The sequence below is a fragment of the Pipra filicauda genome, unplaced genomic scaffold (assembly GCF_003945595.2).
Source record: "Pipra filicauda isolate LSUMZ 115617 unplaced genomic scaffold, ASM394559v2 scaffold40_size4127951_pilon, whole genome shotgun sequence".
Lineage (NCBI taxonomy): Eukaryota > Metazoa > Chordata > Aves > Passeriformes > Pipridae > Pipra > Pipra filicauda.
The window spans coordinates 3,462,696-3,484,159 of NW_024104543.1; the positions used below are offsets into that span (position 1 = coordinate 3,462,696).

The following is a 21,464-nucleotide window of genomic DNA, read 5'->3' on the forward strand; positions in this document are numbered from 1 at the left end:
TTTCATGATTGAAAAACTGTAACAACAGCAAAACCTAAAGGCTGAAACAGATGGGTTTGGTTTTTTGCCCATTCAGACGTGGTTGTGTTAGTCTCAGAGGTTTAGTAGATGCTACATGACGGTCTTTCTTGCTGTGTTTCAAAGGTGTATCTTACTTGCATGTGGTCTTGCACAACAACCTAATCCTCATTTGTCACTGTTTTTGTAATAGTCAAATGTTTTCTAGTTCTGGTGTTGCAAAAGACCTCGTCCCTTATCTTACAGGAGGCCCTTCCAGCTCCCCTGTGTTTGTAATGTTGAAAGCTATTCCTCTACTACATTCTCAAAATGGTAGGTCAGGCTATCAGCAGAGGAAGTAAACCTTGCATCAAAAAACCTCACCAGCCCCTGAGAACTGCTGCTTGCTCTGATAAGGGAAAGTTTGGTTTGGGGTGGGGTGGTTTGTTGGTTAGTTGGTTGGTTTTGGGTTTGTTTTTTTTCAGGGGGGTTTGGTTTTTTTTGTTTGTTTGTCCCCCCTCCTTCAAGTTTCTGGTTACAGCAGAACCTATTCCAGAATAGGAATTTATGTAGACAAATGAGTTTTACCTTCTAAGTTATCCTTTTTTCCCCTCAAATAATCAATTATGTAACAACTTGCTGGGCTTATAAAACTGATCACTGACTCCAAATCAAGGTCTTCAACTGAAATCTGCAGTATGATGAACATGTGTTGTCAGTGTCACACAAGTGAAGAAGAAACTTCTGATCCTTGAACTAGAAGCAGCTGTCTGCTTGTGTGTGCCCAGACCAAGTCTGTCCCCTTTGAGTTAAACTGTTCCCTGGCCTCTCTTGTGGCTTCTGGGTAGTCACCTTTGGCATCCTTTGCCCATGTAAAGGAACACATTTGATAGTTTCCTGTCCAGTATTTCTACAGCACTTCCTGGCAGGTGGCCAAGCATGTGGTTGCCCTTTCCCCTGTTACACGGTAGCTGCCAACCATAGCGACCAGGATGGCTTCCAGGAGATGTTGGAGGAAAGACGGGCTGTTTTGCTGCCCTGCAGAGATTGGATGGGTTTGTAGACCTTTTCAAGCTTAAAACTGGAGAGGCCTGGGTCCTTGTCTTACAGTTATGTTGGTGTCAGGACTCTTTTGGAAATGGAAGTGAGGGGGTTTTTTTCTGGCTTGCAGATCCTTATTTAGAGGAAGGACTTCTCTGAGACTCCCACAGAAAAGTAGTGAGCTGTTACATCTGTGTTGCTGGCCCAACTACTCAGACTGGGCAGTGGCAGAGCTTCACAGAGGAGCTATAAGTCAGGTTTATTCTCTCGGTTTCCTGAAAGATGTGTTTATTGTCAGTTTAAAGGAGTTCAGAATTTTAGACATAGAATGGCTTCAGAAAGGATTTATTATTTTGAGCTGCAGTCCCTCTGTGTAAGCATCAGCTGCCTGTCAGTGCAGCATGCTGTAACATTACCTTCTGCAACATCAGCAAGGAAAAAAGTGATCAAAAGAACTGTTGGCAAAGGAGCAATTACAGTACTCACCAACAGTTCCTCAGAATTTAATCTCTAAACAACTAAGGATGGCATATAAATTAGTCTACCCCGTGATAATGTCCCACTTGAATTTGTAAGGCATATGGGAGAAGGAGGGAAAGACCTTGGTTTTTCTAGTATATGCCTTTAAAATACTCATGACTACAATACTGTAGATATGACTTCTGCATAGCAAACTGGTTGCTCATAGCTACAGTGTCATAGATATGACTCTTCTGCATAGCAAATGAGTTTTAAACAGGCATTAAACCTAAAAGGTTTGGCACTAACCGAAAGGTCAGTGAAATATTGATCATTAGTAACAAACCTCATTCTCCATGACAGGGTATTATCATGACTCCAATATAATAAAAAAAGAGCTGTGTATGTGCTGATTTCTTTTTTAGCAGTTCTATATTGTGAAGTCAGTACACTTAGCCAAGTTGAATGCTAAATATAGACTGAAAGGGGCAGTCTGTTTCATAGCTGTCTTTATGGGTCCTGCAGGACTCAACAGGTTCCTATGGGTCTAAAAGTAGAGAGAAGAACTGCAGAACAAGTTTTCTTCATGTGATTTTCACTGGCTGATTTCTTCCATACTGGCACATTAACTGAATATAATTATGTCGTAAGTAATGTTTCATTCTGCTAGTTTTTAACCTTTTAGATTTTATTTTTTTTCTGTGAAGAATTTTCAGTGTGTTCTCATTCTACGTTCTAATTTTACCACAACAGCTTAAAAAGAAATTTAAAAGTCAGACTGGAGAAAAAGTCTTTAAGTACAAGATAAAGTGAATCTCAAAACCTCAGTGTTTACATTAGTTTGTTGGGAAAATAATCAATACTTTTGGCCAGTGACACTGATGTATGTATCCTTTCTCCTTTTTTGTCATGTCAATGGAATCAAACAAATCTAGTATAAACTTTGTTGCATTAATAATGGTTATCTTCCCTGTGGTTACATGCACAAATGCTTAAAAATTAACAGTAAATGCAGAAACATATAATTCGTACCACTAATGAATCTTATTACAGCTCAAGTTGTTAAGAAGAGTCTTCCCTGAAGTTGCAGGGAGGTACTAATCAAAATACCCAAGAGAAACAACTGCTCTTCAGAGGCTAAAAATAACCAAAAGCCTTTGTGCACAGGGTGGTAACTTTCAGCATGCTGTTCAAATGCAGGGTTCCGTAGTGATTGCAGTTGGCTACGGATGTGCACGCGGGGAGAGAGCAGAGCAGAGCCAGTGCTGGGGGGAACGTGGTTCACAGACTCTGCTGCCTGGCACCACGTAATGTTCTAGAGGAAGGACAGTGGACACAGCCATCTGTCCTGAAGTTACTGCTGCACACCTAAACGTCATATGCTAGGTAAGGCTAACCCCTACTATGCCAGCTTTTCTATCTTTTCTTTATATTTTGAAGCAACAGGTCTGAACAGAGTAAAAAAATAAGCTGTAATCTTTTCTTACATGCTATTAAACAGAAATATGAAAGTAGCCATGTAGTCCTGTCAACCTCCACTAGCAGAAGAACAAGCCCTGTTGTCAAGAGTGCTTTAAGTGCTTAGTCTTCAGACTTATTGAGGCAAACACTCAGGGCTTTATTTCTCAGAGTTTAGGTTTTTAATTTAAGTGCTATATTAGAAATCTGGTCACACTGTGTTCTGTATTGTTCGGAGAAGGAAAGAAAGGTCAGAAGCACATCAGGAGGGCAGTTCAACCCATCTAGGATTCAGAAATCACCCTTAGGTGCTTAACAGCCTTCATCAATAAGAGGTTTGCATCCCATGAAGTGCTGATTTATGTTGGCAGGTAAAACTGAACCTGGGAGCTTTGATAAAATACTAAATGGTAAGATGTATTCTACTCCAAATCTAAACTAATCTCTGTGAGCTCCCCCCTTACATTCACTGGAAGAAAAAGGTACATTTAGGCTGCAATTCTAAGTTCAGAAAGATGTATCTTAGAATAAGAGGAATATTACCTGGAGGAATATATTTTTCTTCAATAATTACAGAGGGAGTTTTCAGTGACAAGTGTAGTCAAACCTGCCTACTTAGAGCATCTGCATCTCCTTATGGCTAGAACTGTTGTTTGTTTCTAGGAGGCATTTTTGGAATCAGAGTTGCATAAAGAAAACCAAAAGACTGATAAGGAATAATGTGCAATTCACAGAGGAGCCTCCTTAGGTATTGCTTCTTTTCTATATATATTATTCCTTCAAAACTGTATTTATATAAAAAATCATTCACTGAGTTCATGCACCCAGACTCTACAGAGAAACTGTTTTTGCAGTTTGGGCCTCATCCAGTGCTTTTTTTAAAACAAGGAGTATTAGTCTGAAGAAAAGGCTTTGCCATCAACCTTTACTTTGTCCAGAATTTGTCCAGTTTAGAAGACTAATTTTTGTTCCATTTTTCACAAATAATAACTTCAAAGTATTATTCTAAGGTGTATAAGCAGACAGATATTCTTGCTGCTTATCTCGTATACCCATACCTGATTTCTCTGTCTTATCTTTAAATTATTTGATGCTGAAAGCAGAGGACCTGAGTGACATCCTTCCTGTCAGTGAAGGTTTGTCTTTCACTGTTGTCAGAATCTCACCCTACCTCTTACCTCACCAAACCAAAGGGTTATACAACTGAGTGAGTACCATTCAAAGCAATGCTGGAGCCAATCAGGCTGATTTTTCTCTCTCTTTCCCCACACACATGCATATGTGTATGTATGCATAAGTATACACATGTGCACAAGCACAATGTAGAAATTAAATGCTATATTCATCAAAGATCTCCAAGAGTAAACAAGTGCTATGTACTGAGTTATCCTTACCTTCAAGTAAGTGTGCTGGTCCTTCAAATTCTTTTATTTTAAGGGTTGTTTAGGCTGCTCAGTGTTTCCTTAGAACAGGACACCACCTGTTACCAGTTATTTCCCATATCCATGTGTTAAATTACCTTTTAAATTATTTACCTTAGATACAATGGAGAGGCCTTCCTTGGAAATTAACCTGCCTGATACGCATGAAGAAGGAAAGCTTTATGTAGTTGATTCCTTAAACAACCTAAACAAGCTAAACGTTTGTCCAGATGAATCCCAGCATTCACTAGGTAGGTATGATAGGTTATGCTCTATGGTTTTCCATGTACACGACCCACATTATGTGTCACTGATGACAACAGGCCAATATGTATGTCAAGCTCTTTACTGAAAAAAATGTAAGAAAAAGATTGAAAATGGCCTAATTTAGACAGATCAGATAATGATTTAGCTATCCCTGCTGACTATTTAAGTTATTAGGTTCTTGAAAATCCTTGCATTTTGCTAGGGATTCACTGTCAAGCCTGAACTTATTTTCCATCTCCACTGGGGTTTATGAGGTGATCCCTTGCAGGATAATGTCTCTAGTAATGCTCAACATACACCTACTACATAAATAGCATTGTAACTCTTTCCAAGCACTAAAATTCACACATGGGAATAGAAGTACCAGAGAATTTCTGTTCATTTCTTTAAGACACATCTCCTAGAGACTCAGACCAGTTATCTGAAATATCCCATGACACTTTTAAGCATTTTACTTCACGGACTTTCTTTACTTACAGTTTCAGATATGGCTCCTACACTTCTACTGGTTTAATATTATTTATTAAATTAATTAACAAGAATATTTTTACTCGTGATAACTACAATATATTTCAGTTCTTTGTGACCTGAAAATATCTTAAAACCTGGAGCTCTTCAGCAGCATTCCACATAACAATATTTGAATCTGCTTTTATTTCCCTTATTATAATGGCAAATTTGGCTGAAGAAATCTAGAGATCAACAACTATGAAATTAGTTTCAAATGGCCATAACTTAATCATGCTTCTTGTTATGGGACTTAAATGCCTTCTCCTTACATCTGTTTCCAAGTCCTCTATATTTTCCTAATGCAACTAGGTTGCATTAGGTGTTGGTTTCTGCATTTAACGCAAATATGTTAGACATAAAGTACTTAATTCTCATATGCAGATTATCTTGATATTGACACTCTGTAAGTAAAAAATGAGACAATGGCATACCTTGGTTTTAATGTCAAAGAAACTCCTTTTGGTCTAACTGTTTCACTCTCTTTTGCAATTTTTATTAGACAGTATTGTTTCCTTTTCAGGTAAATATACAAGGTTCACCAATTCCACACAACACTGCAGTCTGGGATGTTCAGCCTGATGAAATAGAAAGAAGCACTCATTAGGCGGAGCTTAGACCATTTTTGAGACCTCTATTGATAGCTTAGTATGCTTGACAGGCAGCAGTAGCAGGCCCCACCCGTTCTTATTCTGATTAGAAAGCAATATTGGTGCAGGCACTTACTATATGGTGCATTTGTTATGAATGCTAAAGGAATAACAATAGAACCTCAAAACCCAAATATGAAAACATTCCAGCTTACTCAGAGGCAGGAGTGTGTTAAACACAATACAGAAAATTAGAGATCTACTAGCTCAGTGGATTGCTCAGCCCCAGGTTGGGTCATTATTATAGTGCTGTAATGGCATATGCAACCTTCCCTCAGTTTTATTGCTACAGGCTCAGTTGCAAAGACCTCAGAGATTTCCACCAGCTGAAACAAGTACACAGTTTAGAAATATATTTTTCACAGATGCACATGCTATTCTCCCTTTCAGAAGACAGCGATTACAGGAGGATAAATTATAGTATTTTGCATGTAATTTTAGTATATATGAGACTGACATGAAAATGAAATTCCATTAGCTTCCTCCTCCCCCCAAACAGAAGATAAAACTAAATCTTAGTAAGTAGTTACAGTAGTATGTAAACTTGACATTAAATGAATCTATCTCAAGTATACAATTTTTATATTCACATGAATTTCCACATGGTATTCACTTGTTATCTTTGGGCTTTATTGCCACCTCACATTTGATTGCAACTGTTTCTATGAGAGAAACTACTTACTTTCCCTATACACAACATGTTCTTTAAATAGCAATAAACTGGCTTGTCGAGCTCATTTGAGGGCACCATTGCAGCTACTTTTCCTTTTTTTCCCCTCATTCTTCCCATGCTTAAAGGACGACATATGTATTCCATATGAAAGTCTGTTCAATTCTTGGCAACTGGGAGAATAGGTACCTCATTACTTACTGGAATGAAACCAACAAATCCTAAAGACAGTCAAGACCTACATTTATCCTATCCAACATCAGGAGCTTAACTGAGGTGCTTAGTTTGGGAGATTAATCATCCCAGATATACTTCTATCATCAAAGAGAAAAAGAAGCAAATCTAGAGGATGAATGTGTAGGATGAATCCATTCCTTGGTTTTCAATATGAATTTTTCTCTCTTCTCTTCTGAAAAGATTAAGTCCATTCAAGCCCTTAGAAAGCCTTCGGATAGAAACTTCATTGCAGCCTTTGTACATGTAAAACAGCTGTAAAACTCTGAACCATAAAACAGGTCAACTTCAACAAAACAGTGTATTTCATCAACAGAAATATTTTTCTTGAATATGTTCTAGCAGCTATAACAGATGTATTAGTTTTTATATTTCCAAATTCAAGATGAGTACATAAAGTTGGTTTCTTTCCTTCTCATGCAATATCACGAAATAAAATCTGTTGGCCAAAATTATAATGTATTCTGCATCATTTCATGAAGCCAGAAGCATTTTGTCATGTTTATCTTAACCAACCTTAGCAAACTTTATCACCAAATGATTTGTCATCTCTTAACAGATGAGGAGGAGAACGCTGGTGGCACTGGAGAAAACATGGCAGGGAGCAACACAGGAAATCAGTGTTTGTTCTTCATCACTTTTATTCTTACTTTGATCATCAGTTTGGCACTTGTTTCATTTGTAATATTCTTAATAAGTAAGTAAACCAAAGACTGGTTCTTAAAAATGTAGGGCCAATGGGAAAAAGAACTTTGATGATACGTGTCATGCCACCTTATGACATGCTACTGCTGTATTTGCATGGTCAAAGGCTTTGGCTGCTTATGGGCAGTGGGTCCTGGTCCTGGGGGCAGAAGCCAGGCAAACAACTCACTCTCTGAGCTAAAAGGCACAATTTTATTCTTCAACAGCTGTGAAGAATTTAGATCAGGGGGCTTATACTGTGTTGCTAAAAATGCTGACTGGAAATGAAATTTAAATTTAAAGGTGATTGTATGGCAGTGAGGTACTTCGACAATGTGCCTTTCACTCCTTTACAGATAAAACTCAGTATTGGTGTCATTCCACTGAAACTGGAATTACACTCAGAGTAACACTTAAATCAGGCTACCTGAAGGAGGACCTGAGGGTTGTCATCTAAGTACTGATTGGAAGTTTGTTTGGAACTAAGAAAATCTCAACGATAAGGAAAAAAAAATTAGATAACATATATGAAGATTTGCACGTAATATTGAGCCTGTAGACATCATTACTGTTCCACTTTGTTAGGACTGATCGGGTGGGCTTAGCGAAACACATGGCTGCAAGTGAATATGGTTTATGGAGCCCTTGTCATCATGGGGCTTTCTGAGTAATAGTATTGAACAGAATATGAGGTGCATTATTTTAATTTAAAAATCTATTTTTTATGAATTGGAATCCATGCAAAATCAAGATTTCTTATATCCTGTAGTGGGGAATTTACTGGAACATAGCAAAAATCTTAATTTTCCTTTTTGAACAGGAAATTCTAATGCTAACTAAATTTTCTTACAAGCACTCAAAGAATGGAATATAGGACAAGTAAAGAATGCAAAGTAGATTTTAAGTGACGTGATTGTAAAATCCTAACTGAAATACCTTATACTTGAATTTCAGATTTATTTAATAGGGAGCTGCCTGAAGTAGAGCCCTGGTATAGAAAAATTAGTAATGTGCTACTCTAGTAAAAGAATGATAAAGTAACAGTGAAAAGCCTTCTTACAGGAATCAAAGCACTTTGCTTGGGCTCAGGTTGGTGGAGGCCTGTGGTTTTTGAAACTGATTTCCATAACATATATATGTTATGTTGTATAATCTGAGATTACGTTTGCAATCCACATACATAGATTCATTTAGCGTTGACACTATTAGACTTAAGCTTCAAAACCCATGGGTAAATTCTGTTAACTTCAGAAGGCCAAAACAAAAATAGCTCTGGCACATTTGTTTGCTAGAGGAGGCTGGCCTCCAAATGCCAATCCTTGCAAGAATTTTCCTTTAATTTAAAAGATTAAGAAATCCAGTGATGTGGCTGTAGTTTGCTTTGCTTTTTTTTTTTTTTTTTGCTCCTGTGATACAATTAGTGCCGTAATTGTACTTTTAGAGAACTACATGCACATACTGACCACAAATAGGATCTTGGAGCTCCTAAATAAGATGTCTTCCTGGGGAAACTAATGGAATAGATATGCTCCTGAAGACTGCAGAATTATCTGAGCCATAGTTTATTTTATTACACTGCACTAAAGTAAAAAAACCCCAAAACAAAAAATAAACAATTAAAGAATGTAGTGAGCAGGTAAACCTATCAAATGTATAACTTCTTATCATTAGGTTCTGCAGTTGTTTTCCTGGTTAATATTTTTGTTCACCATAATTCCCTACAAACTCTCACAGGAATGCAAGTGAGGGTAGTGATGCTCTTGACTTAAATGTTACCAATTTAATGTGGTACATTTTCCTTTTCAAGTTCAAACTAGAAACAAGATGGACCAAATATCAAGCAGACTACTATCTGAAAAGAAGAACATAGAAGAGCTGAAGAAAATTAACAATATTTTATTAAAGCATCTAAATCAATCAGGAATTAAGGATAAGTCTTCTGATCTTCATGATTACCTATTAACCCACGCTGAACTCAAAGTCCCTGGAGAATAGATTTTCTTTGGAATGAAATTTAACATATTCATGACTCAGATATTTTTACGTATGTCACACAGGTTGCTTAAACATTCTGATATGGTCACCGGAGCATTGGAAAAGCCAACTGAATGAAAAATATTAGAAAATAATATTTTATCCTGGTTTATTTGGACGTAGATTTTTAAAACTAAGCCCATAGGAGTCACAATAAACAACAGATTGTCAACAATTTGGGGCAAGAGTTCTGGATTCCTCGCGTATTGTAAATTGCAGGGGTAAGGGCCTAGTTTTACTTTAAATGTAAGTGAATGATTACAGAAAATCATGATTTCTATTCACATGATTCCAGCATGACCTTGTTCACTTAATCATTCTCCTGTTTCTTTGGTACAAGTTTTGTGTTTATTTTAATATTATTTGTATTTAAGGATAACTTTGGATTTCATAACTTATAAATAAATTCATTTCTGCCATAGAGCTCCATGGTTTTCCTTTCTGTCCATTTAAATACACTGACTTACTACTCTTTTTGTGGAAAACCTCTAAACTGGAATAAAGCAAACCCTTTCATAACATGCAATATTCAGCCCAAAATTGACTGAGTGGGTGTCCTATTGTCTTACATGAAAAATGGGTTTAGAGGACTCAGTCTGTTAATTTCATAACATCATCATAGCAAACCCATCTCATAGCAATGCTAATATGCTGTACTTGCAATCTGAGGGAAGTTTCTGGGTGAAGGCCAAGTCTTTTTATGAAGTTATGTGGGAAAAATGCTACATGTTCTTGTATTCTTCCCTATACTTGCTGTTGGCCACTATCAGAGAAGGACCAGGTGAAATATGGTCGGAACCTTCATGGTTTTAAAGTGGAGCAATACCTCAGAGGGTGAAAGGAGCCGACACTTTCTCACTCTGAATTTACACAGTTGTGGAGACCAATATCTGAAAGTGTGAACCCATAAGAGACTGGTGCTTTGTCATTTTAGTATTCAGAACCTGCTACTGGAACATACATTATGAAGGCACCTCCAATATCAATAAATAAATTGGTTACTCCCATCATGACGGTGTGATGGCAGCTGACACTATGGAATATGTCCAACACCTTTTCTTTTAGTTTGAGTTCTTCTTCTCATCCAATTCTTTCTTATCTCTTCTGGACAATTTTACAAAAAAATTCACCGAAGTCAACAGCTTGCACTGCAGTCTCCTTTTCCAGAATGAATGACAGTCCTTTCTGTGATGACTATTTCATTGTCTACAACAGAGTGAAGAACTCAGTCCAGGAGACTTTTGTGGTATCACTCTACTTGGATTTGCCCAGCAATTCTTTTCCTTTTATTAGGAGGGCTTTGCTTTACACCTATGTTTTACATCATCTTCTTTCATTTTCCTGGTGTATTACTGTCAAATTATTCACATGAAAACCATGAAGTTCCATTTTAAGAGTTTATTACTCCTGCTTTTAATTCACAGCTGTAGTTGTAATTATCTCCTCTAGACGCCTCAAATAGTTTTTATAAAGATGACTCAAATATAGCTACCAGGGAATGATAAAAATGATGTAGAAAAGTTGTAAGGAATATCTTTCTGTAAATGCTGTTAAATGACAAAAGAAACACTATCTTAAGACTAAAAACATGACACTTGTAGTGTTGCTTCTCTGTTCTTCTCTGAGCTGTAACCTGCTTTTTAGTGACAGTACTAAGTTCTCATCTCTCCCACTCACATTGTAGCTACTGCAACTGCTCTCAAGTTCCTGCCTTGTACAGAGGAATTGATAGAACATTCACCCCCCTCCACCCATATCTTTAAATTGTAGTATTCTTGTTAATCTGTCAGGAAAATAAGAACATGAACATGTAATGGACCAAATGTGCCTTTTGGCACAGATATGCACACATATCTGTACCTGTGATCCAGGGAGAAACAACTCCAGTATTTGGCACTCAGTGGCAATCTCAAACACATGGATTTCACCCTCATTTCCACTGCAGCTATCAGAGCAGTCTGTGTGGTCAAACAGAAACTGATACCAAGAGCCAATAGATTCTTTTTCTGGCAGGAGACTGTAAATAAAACGTGTCCTAGAGCAACAGCCCCCCAAGAAATGAAAGTTTCCTCATCTCTCTGATCTTGTCCTCAATTACTCTTAACATGGTTGTTCAATCAGTACTCATAATAAATCCACTTTTTCTGTCTCTGTTATTGATTAAAAGTGTTGGGTTTTTTTTCACTCCATGGTTTGATCCTCCAAGATGCTGAGTGCCCTCAACTGTGACCAGCTGGGGCATAACAATGTACAGGCATGCTCAGTATCATACAGGACTGACACCCCAGATCAACCTTTTCATATTTAATTGCTTCTTTGCTTGCAGTGATCAGCAACCGAGATCAGTGACTGAAAAAGTGCAAAGGTCCAAGGCTCATCCTGTTAGTGCTGCTGAAACACAGTTGTTGTTGGATACACTTGCAGTCAAGGAAGACATGGGGCAGCACTGCTCACAGCTGCTTATGGCTTCTCAGATCAAGTAACCAGTACCCATTCACAGTCAGAACTGCTTCTATATGAGGGTTCAGATGGCTGCCTTGACAGCAGAGTACCACAATCCCTCCATCAACACTTTCTGGAGTACCCCCTAAGCGGAAACAAGTAGTGGCTCCTTTAGGGGAACATTTCTTTCTGATCTACTGGCAGTGAAGTAGTCCCAAACAAACCAATACTGGACCTTTAAAATCTTTTACAAACTTGACCCTGAAGTGAATTTCAGCTCATTCTAGAGCCCCATAATTCATCTTGAATAAACAGCTAAGTGACTAGTGAACTCCAAGCTCCAACTGCATAACCACTGTGCTGTATACAGATGTTACAATGTCTCCTGCAGACATGGGTAAGATCTCTGTTCTCGTATGGCTGCACATCTCAAGAACCTTTGCCATGTCTGGTATTACAACCACGAACAGGAGGAAGACGATCTGACAGTAACAGCTTCATCTTACAATAGTCACAATTGTTGTCCTCGATAGTACTGCTTCTTTCCTTTTTCTCTTATTTGCAGCCTGTAGAGGTATCTACACAGAGTGATTTGCCTTTTAGTATTTCTCTTAGTCCACTGCAAATGAAAAGGGTGCACAGAGGGTTCAGATAGATTTAATAACGTGCCACTGACGCTCATGTGCTGCAAGTACTATCACTGCTGAAATGACAACATGGTTTCAGGAAATTTTCTGCTGAATAAACCTGGACAGTAGTAGAGAAATGCTGGTAAGCAAAGATAAACACTTAGAAGACTTAACCAAGAAAATACCTCCAGCTTCCATCAAAGGCATCATCATGCCAGTCCCTGAAGTGTTGGCTGAATCTTTAGGTGGCTGGGTAGCATCAACAGACAAAATACTTTCTTCCCCTGGTTAGCTTGCTGAGAAATTCATTCCTTTGTTCCAGACATCCACAACAGTCCACGTTCTTGTTAACCTCAAACCATCAGACAGTATCTGACTACGTGAAACTAAATGTGGGGAGACTATACAGTACTAAATAGGAGAGGGTTGGCTAGTGCAGACATTTGCTTGCCTTCCTTGGGGTCATGTTACCTTAGATTGCAGCCTTGTGCTAGTGGGATTAAGAGGAACATTCTTTTCAATTAAGGAAAAAAAGGCACATTTGGTCCATTACGTGTTAATGTTCTTATTTTCCTGACAGATTAACAAGAATACTACGATTTAAAGAGAGGGGTGGAGGGGGGGGGTGAATGTTCTATCAATTCCTCTGAGATTCATGAGAAATAGTAACACTAAGGCCAAAGAAGTTAGTCCTATTCAAGAACTCAATCAATCTTAGAATTCAAGAAAAGGCTTTTACAGACTCTGCTTCCGATCCTTTTTCTGGTTTCTGGGCCGCACTTCAGCAATCAAAATGCTATCCACGATTCACTGACGAGCCAGCAAAACCTCTGAATGGTAATGAGAACTTTCTAGTAGAAACAGTCACAGCACAGTGCTGCTGCTAATTTATCACTTTGAGGCAAACCACATTACACACAACGGTGAAAGGACAATTTAAAAATCGATTGCCTGACAATTTGAATATCTATTAATAATTATGGGTTTGCTTTTTGAGCTCTGCACTGCTCATTTAATCTTAATATCTTCTTCACCACATAACCGACTTTGGAAAACAGTGTTTGTCTACAAGGTGATATAAAACGTTTAAACTCACAGACACCCTTTGCTCCTATGCAAAAGCTCATGGATAATTCATTAACTTCCCATTTTTAGGGTGTTCTTTTTTTAAAAGCTTTAGTTTTTTTCTTAAAGCAACACTGAAGCATTTTCCTCAGAAGACTTCTCTCTGAGTACTCAAAATTATATGGGTGGATATTCACCAGGAGCTGTAGTGATAGGATGTTCTGTGTTACACAGAAATTCTGGTATCCACCTGTTTTGGTGCTTTGCCGCCTTTAGAGAGACTGAATGCTAGTGATTAATGACTCAAACTTTGGACCACCTGCAGTGACAGCCCAGGAGCTGTAACAGACTGAGCTATTGGTGCTGATGGGTCAATCAGCAGTGTGCTTTGTAACAATGTGCAGAGTGGACACCAGGCCTGGGGCTGCAGGTGTGCACATTTGACACCTCAGGCTACAAGATGGGTGTTAAACAAGGTGAGGAAAGGGGCAAACCCTGTAAGATGGGGTAGTGTTTCTTTTTTCTTACACAGATGATTCAGCTGTGATAAGTTCCTGGGACATTCACATTAAGCCTGAAGGTTCATCTCTTATTGATGTTCTGTTTAATATCTATCGATAATTTAGATGAGGAGATTCAGTCCATCATCAGCAAATTTGCAGATGACGCTAAGTTGGGAGGGAATGTCGATCAGCTGGAAGGCAGGAGGGCTCTGCAGAGGGACCTGGACAGACTGGAGAGTTGGGCTGATTCCAACGGGATGAGGTTCAACAAGGCCAAGTGCCGGGTCCTCCACTTTGGCCACAACAACCCCGTGCAGCGCTACAGGCTGGGGACAGAGTGGCTGGAGAGCAGCCAGGCAGAAAGGGACCTGGGAGTTTGGGTTGACGGGAAGCTGAACATGAGCCAGCAGTGTGCCCAGGTGGCCAAGAAGGCCAATGGCATCCTGGCCTGTTATCAGGAACAGTGTGGCCAGCAGGACCAGGGAAGTGATTCTTCCCCTGTACTCAGCGCTGGTGAGGCCACACCTGGAGTACTGTGTCCAGTTCTGGGTCCCTCAGCTCAGGAAGGATATTGAGGTGCTGGAGCAGGTCCAGAGAAGAGCAACAAGGCTGGTGAAGGGACTGAAGCTATGAGGAGAGGCTGAGGGAGCTGGGGTTGTTAGGACTGGAGAAGAGGAGGCTCAGGGGAGACGTCATCACTCTCTACAACTCCCTGAAAGGAGGTTGTAGCCAGGTGGAGGTTGGTCTCTTCTCCCAGGCAACCAGCAGTAGGACAAGAGGACATGATCTTAAGCTCTGCCAGGAGAGGTTTAGGTTGGATATTAGGAAGAAATTCTTTACAGAGAGGGTAATCAGACATTGGAATGGGCTGCCCAGGGAAGTGGTGGATTCTCCCTCCCTGGAGGTTTTTTAAGATGAGACTGGATGTGGCACTTAGTGCCATGGTCTAGTAACCACAGTGGTAGTGGATCAAGGGTTGGACTTGATGATCTTGGAGGTCCTTTCCAACCCAGCTGATTCTATGATTCTATGATGAGTCATAATGGACCATAATGAGCTCATAATGGACGTAAGAGAGAGCTGCAACATCTTAGAAAGTGTCAAAGACTCCTGAAGCATCCTGTGACTCACAGTATTACATCATCAAGCATAAAACTCCCCACTGCAGGGGAGGTACCAGAGGCCTTCCCATCTGAGCCTGAGTTTTGGGGCTTCCCAGATCACCCTGGACTTCTACCACCACCTCAGATCTGAACTGTGATCACCACTTCAACCAACAAACATGGAAATTGCAACAACTAAGTCTCATCACTGGATCTAACAGGTGTCTTACGGGTCCTTCCAGTTACCTGGGGGGTCTGCAGCCCTTCTCCGACTGCCTGTACCAGCACTGCAATCTCATTCCAGTGCTACACAAGTGTCTGCCGGTATTGAATCTCATCTATCCACTGTTTCCTGCCAGCACTGACTCTCCCACCGTTCTTCCTGTTTTTCAGGTGTGGGGGAGGGGAACCATGTGGAAGGGTGGCCTTCTGCTCTCTGTGCTGTGGCCACATGTGTTTTTTCCAGGTGGGGGAGGCCGGCTGCCATCTGATTTGGTCTGGTGGGCAGGGCTTGGGGAGTTTCTCCTCATTGGTTGGTTTAACCCAGTTTTATCAATATTGTTGTTAGCATTTCTTCTTGGTAAAGAGTTATTTTTTCACTTTCATCTGGGCATATTTAGTCTCTCTCTGCATTGGAGAAACCAGGGGTAGTGAATCCGAGGGAGGAAACTTTTGTCCAAGTTCTCTGCTCCTCCAAATTGTCTCAGACCAAGACATAGGACAAAGAGTAATCGGTTCAAACTAAAGAAGGGAAATTTAGGTTAAATATATGGAAAAAATTCTTCACTGTGGGGGTGGTGAGGCATTGGGACAGGTTGCCAGGGAGGTTATGGATGCCCCATCCCTGGCAGTGTTTAAGGCTAGGCTGGATGGGGCATAGAGCCATCTGGTCTGGTGGAAGGTGTCCCTGGCAGGGGGTTGGAACTAGATGATCTATAAAGTGCCTTCCAACCCAAACCATGCTATGATTCCATGATTCTATATGTAGGTGATAACAACAATATTTTTATTGATTTTTTTTTTAACAGAAGGTATATGGATTCTATTTCTTTTTGTGCATCACCAGTGACTGCCTGCCTGCCTGCCTCCCTCCTGAAGCAAGCTTTAAAACTAGACAATGGAGGACAAGTTTGCTACCTGTGAACCAGTAATAACAAACCCAGAAACTAATGATACTAATTTTAATAGAATTTTAGGTGTAGTTTTTTGGTTAAAAACAAACAAAACCAAAAAAAAAAACCCAAAGAAACAACTTGTCTGTTCAGCTTATCATGGAATATAAGGTAAGTTTTCTTAGAAATGCATCTCGTAGATGCTCACTAGTAAGATTTTGTTCAGATTGGTGTACCAGAGCTGCTACTTTGATCCCAAGCAGCTTTTGGATTGTACTTCTTGCTTGAGATGAATATGATGAGTCAATACTACAGCTCCCTGTGGTCGTAGTGTTCAGGTTCTGGCTTGAACTACATTCAGCTTCGTACAAAAATCTGCAGCTGGAGGTCCCCAGCTATGGACAGCAAATGAGTCAGCTTGCTGAAGTGCACAGGGAGTGAATGAAATCCAGTGAACTGATTCAGCATCTATAAATAAATACTGATGGCCTCGCTTAAGGCCTCCTCCTTAAGGAACAGTGGTACTGACAAGACATCGAGATAAGCTGATAAAAGAGGAAACAGCCCGAGTTTGAAAGCTCTTCCCTAACTCTGTTCATGGCTTTTGTGTCTTCCCCGAAGAGCCACCTACAGCCCACGCAGCTGCTTCGGGGCCTTTTATTGAGGCACCTGGGCAGAGGGGAGCGACAGCCACTGGCCACGTCAGGCATTTCCTGGCAGGTGTGTTGGGAACACGTCATTCTCCCATTCCTGTGTCAGCAGTGCCCAGGGAGGGCCGAGAAGGGTCTCCGGGCGGCCAAGGGCCATCCCTGGCTGCCGCCGGGGCCGTGGGGCCCGCCGGGGCAGCGGAGGGATGCGGGAGGAGCCGGGGGGGGGGCCCGAGGCACCACCGTGGGAAAGCGGTGCAGCTGGAAGGAGCGGGAAAGGGGCGTGGCGGGGCCCACTGGGATGCGGAGGGGGTGTGGAGGGGGTGGCTCAGGGATGGGCGTGGCGCGGGGGGGCTGCGAGAGTAAATGAGTTGCCTCTGTGCGCTCCAGCCCTAAGGGTGCTGGTGTTCAGTCTGCTGTCAGAAGAGCCTGGTTTTCTCCAATAGCTTTCGCTTTTTTATTTTCTTCCCTCCTCCTCCCCCAGCAGTAATGCCTTTTTTAATGAGTTTTTCCGTACCTATTATTTTGATGGAAATTGTCGAGCATGTACTTGCCAGGCTTACAGATAGAGAAAGAGCAAGGAGGCTTGGTGAAAGTGCAGCTGATCAAACACATTACCTTGAAAAGAGAGATATGTGATCTAGTACATGTGTAAATGTGTAACACAAACATGTACTAGTTTAAGTCTTCACTTTAGTGTTTGCACACCAGTCACTGCTGACTCCATTACCTGAGGTCTGTGAAACTACTCTGCTGTGTACTACAACAGTACACCAGGGGGTCATGATCAAATCAAGTCTCGAAAGGAAGGAATTAAGCAATGTAAATATCTTTTGAGACATGTGAGAGCTGTTCAGCATTCCCCTTCACAGAAAGCAAGGAGCGAGCAGGCAGGTGAGGTCTGTACTGGAAGATGAAGATGAACAGAGGGATGGTGTCTGACAATCTCAGAAAACCTGGACCTCTCAAATATCTACTTTGCTGATGTATGTGGGACACCTGGGGTAGGGACTGTCTTAGGAGTATCCTCAGCCCATCTTGGAGGTGAGGATGGTAATTTTGGGGGGAAGCGAAGCGTGTTGTGTGCTTTCCTTTTAGGGGGAAGTGAAGCGTGTTGTGTGGGAGAAGGTCTGTGGTGGCCTCCGTGGATATATGAAATGCAGCTCTGCCTGGGGGCAGATGGGGCAAGAGTCCTTGGCTCAGCAGGTGGCATTATCCAGGCCTGGTAGCTGGGGTACTGTTTTCCAAGAGGTGGTTAACTTGGATCTGCACTTGTCTGTTCAGCATCATATTTTCTTTCCTTAGATCTGTTATAAAATGACATTTTGCCAGTGACTAGAATGGCCATTCACATGCTGATGGAGAATTTACTGCTAAGCCTGTTAGACAATCATTGACATGGAGGCATACACTTTGGCAAGGATTTGGCATTAATTTGGTGGAGATTAATTTTTCCAGGCCCTCTGGAAAATGATTGTAGTGCAAGGGGCAACTTTATATCCATGATCTATTCACTCATTTTGAGATGGAGAAATTCTTATGCCACTTAAAGAACCCTTCCCAATACACTGCAAAGCTAGTAAAGATGAACTCGATTATTTCAATAAATGCCCCCCATTATGTTTTATGGACCAGCATTTCCCTTTCTGTAAGAATCTGGGATTTGTAGTTTGAATTTCTGTCATCCTACTGAAATAGCCACACTAGCTGTCCCAATATGATGTTATACCTGCCACCCCAAAGTAGTCAACAAACTACCTCTTTCTGCAGGTAAATACTACAGACAGAGCTGGGTCTATTCAAAATGGGTCAGTCCTCTCATTGCTGAGAGACTACATTTTCCTCTCTATACAGATTTCCTTCTGGGGGACCTCTGGCCTGGGCTCAGTCCTGATCAGATAGCTGCTATCTGATTTCTCTGTCCTGAGCGATTGTAACCTGTTGCAGCTTAAAACAGCTCAACACAGCTTTAAGGTGACAAGCAAGAATTTGTCATTCTAGTATATAAGGAATTTTGACTGGTATTTATAGTCAGTTTAACTATCCATCTTGGTGGGAAGTGAAGCATCTTATTTGTAACAGATACATCATAGTTCTGTGCACCTCAGTGCAACATTCTGTTTCCGTTTAAAGGACAGCAGGCTCCATATTTTGCAACCACAAAAGTATTACACAGTCTAATTGGAAGGGAAACTCATCCTTCCCAAACTGTTGATATAATCTCCTATACTTTACTTAGGAATAACAAGTATAAATACCATTACTTGGCATGTAATGAACTATTTGGAAAACTTTCCATCCAGGTTCACCTTGCCAGCTCCAAGTGTCCTTGACAAGGAAAAAGTCTTTATGGTAATTTCCAACAATTTGTGTTGCATAGCTTAGTTCTAGTTGTTTGTTAGACATCTAAAAAAGCAGTGGAGTTGCTAATTTTTAATTAAGTTGCCTCTTTGGGGGATTTTTTTTTATGAGTACCACAGACTGTACTTCTCACCTGCTGTTAATTTCTTGCCAGCTAGTCATGCACTGTATTTTCTTGTTCCTCCTACAAAAGCATCAACTTCATATGAAAGTCACAGAATCACAGAATGAGTCAGGTTGGAAAGGACCACAGTGGGTCATCTAATCCAACCTCCCTGCTCAAACAGGGTCATCCCAGAGCATATGGCACAGGATTGCATCCAAAAGGCTCTTGAATATCTCCACTGAGGGAGACTCCACAACCTCTCTGGGCAATTTGTTCCACTGTGTGGTCACCTGCACAAAGAAGTTCTTCCTCATGTTCAGGTGGAACTTTCTGTGCATCAGTTTCTGTCTGTTGCCTCTTGTCCTATTACTTGGCACCACCAAGAAGAGCCTGACTCCATTCTCTTGACACCCTCCCTTCAGATACTTATAGACATTGATGAGGTCCCTTCTCAGTTGACTCTTCTTGTGGATGAACAGGCCCAGCTCCCTCAGCCTTTCCACATAAGAGAGATGGTCTAGTCCCTTAAACATCTTTGTTGCCCTCTGCTGGACCTGCTCCAGGAGCTCCCTGTCTCTCTTGTACTGAGGAGCCCAGAACTGGACACAGCACTCCAGATGTGACCTCACTGGGACTGAGCACAGGGACAGGATCACCTCCCTCAACCTCCTGGCAAGGCTGTTCCTAATGCACCCCAGGATACCATTGGCCTTCTTGGCCACCAGGGCACACTGCTGGCTTATGGACACTTTGTTGTCCATCAGGACCCCCGGATCCTTCTCCAGAGATCTGCTTTCCAGCAGGTCATCTCCCAGCCTGTACTGGTGCACAGGGTTATTCTTCCCCGGGTGCAGTGCTAACTACTGACACTTTTACTTGAAACCTTTTCTTTCTCAAATATATTTTTTTACATGTAAATGGTACAAGTTTAACAAGTGTCACTGAAAGGTACATTTAAACACCCACTAATTTAAGAGCTGTAGCCTTTGCCTAGGGAATAGTGAGTAATAGCTGAAATCTCCTTATGCCTACAATAGGATAGCTGAGCAGCCTCTTCTTGAGCTAGTAGACAAAGTAGGGGAGGGGACAATAACACTACCGTTGCCTATCTTGTCCTGCGTAGACTATGATTCATCAGAAGAGCAGATTGCATACTGTAGGAGAGAGAGATGTGCAAACAGCTAATTTCTGAATCCTGGCAGACCTTAGCTGTGAACTAGATGCTAAATGATCAGTATTGCCAGGAGAGGGTATTTAAATGCTCAGGAAAATATTCTGTTGCATAGGTGTGTTTGCAGGCTTCCAAAGTTACATGGCAAATTAGCTGGAGTTTTGAAGATCTCAGTTTTGAGCACAGATGAATGAAGTGACAGTGAGCTGGAAATAGGGTGCTGGAAAAAACTATGTGGTAGTAACCTTTTTGTCATTCAGAGTCATTATGAGGATAAGCTAAATACTGCAAGGATCTAGTAATAAGAACCAGATAATGGCATCTTTTTTTGGTTTGGTTTTGTGGTGAGGTTTTTTAGTTGGTTATTTGTTTGTTTGTTTGTATTTGGGTTTTTGTTGGTTTTTTGGTTGTTTGTTTCCCCCCCCCCCATGAAAAACAATAGGAAAAATCCTGCTTGATTCAAATGGAACATGATTTTTCTGAGTCATTATTCTACCTGTATGATGTGAAAGGGGGAAAGATTCTTAACTCTATTACTCGTACTGCTGATCAAAGATGGATTGAAAACTAATTTCTTCTAAGGCCAAAGGAATCATCTTGTTCAGTGTTGAATAGGTGGGAAGGGAGAGGATGCTCCATAGGTGTGCAAGGGGTAGAGACTTCCCTGGCAGCAATAGGAAGAGGTGATAATGGCACCAGTTGCATTTGCATTTCTTTAACCTTCTCCTTGCTGGAAATTTTCCCTGACTTGATTTGTCATTTTGGTCTTGGCACTCAAAATGCAGAGCATCCTGACACAGAACACTTCTTGAACAAGTACAGTGGGTTTTGGCACAGTTTGCACTTGAGTTTGCACCTTAGTGGGGATCAGGGCTCCTGGTGAAGCAGAGGAAGGGAAACAGT

At 40.9% G+C, this 21,464-nt stretch overlaps 1 protein-coding gene and 1 long non-coding RNA gene across 2 annotated transcripts; both read left to right on the plus strand.

Moving 5' to 3' along the window:
• The first annotated feature begins 3,692 nt into the window (after nt 1-3,692).
• On the plus strand, nt 3,693-9,680 carry LSMEM1 (leucine rich single-pass membrane protein 1). The gene is made up of 4 exons (XM_027721231.2): nt 3,693-3,703; nt 4,496-4,627; nt 7,264-7,401; nt 9,196-9,680. The coding sequence occupies exons 2-4, from the start codon at nt 4,501-4,503 to the stop codon at nt 9,381-9,383; spliced, it is 453 nt and encodes a 150-aa protein (XP_027577032.1). The 5' UTR covers nt 3,693-3,703; nt 4,496-4,500; the 3' UTR covers nt 9,384-9,680.
• A 5,528-nt stretch (nt 9,681-15,208) lies between these two features.
• On the plus strand, nt 15,209-16,354 carry LOC120324052. The gene is made up of 2 exons (XR_005565055.1): nt 15,209-15,385; nt 16,193-16,354. It is a non-coding gene; the product is annotated as an uncharacterized LOC120324052 (long non-coding RNA).
• The last annotated feature ends 5,110 nt before the right edge of the window (nt 16,355-21,464 follow it).

What these genes read in the sequence shown, in the direction of transcription:
- LSMEM1 (XM_027721231.2), top strand. Translation starts at nt 4,501, where the DNA reads ATGGAGAGGCCTTCCTTGGAAATTAACCTGCCTGATACGCATGAAGAA. An exon ending in TGAATCCCAGCATTCACTAG is followed by an intron (nt 4,628 to 7,263) that starts GTAGGTATGATA and finishes ATCTCTTAACAG; the next exon opens with ATGAGGAGGAGAACGCTGGT. An exon ending in ATTTGTAATATTCTTAATAA is followed by an intron (nt 7,402 to 9,195) that starts GTAAGTAAACCA and finishes TTCCTTTTCAAG; the next exon opens with TTCAAACTAGAAACAAGATG.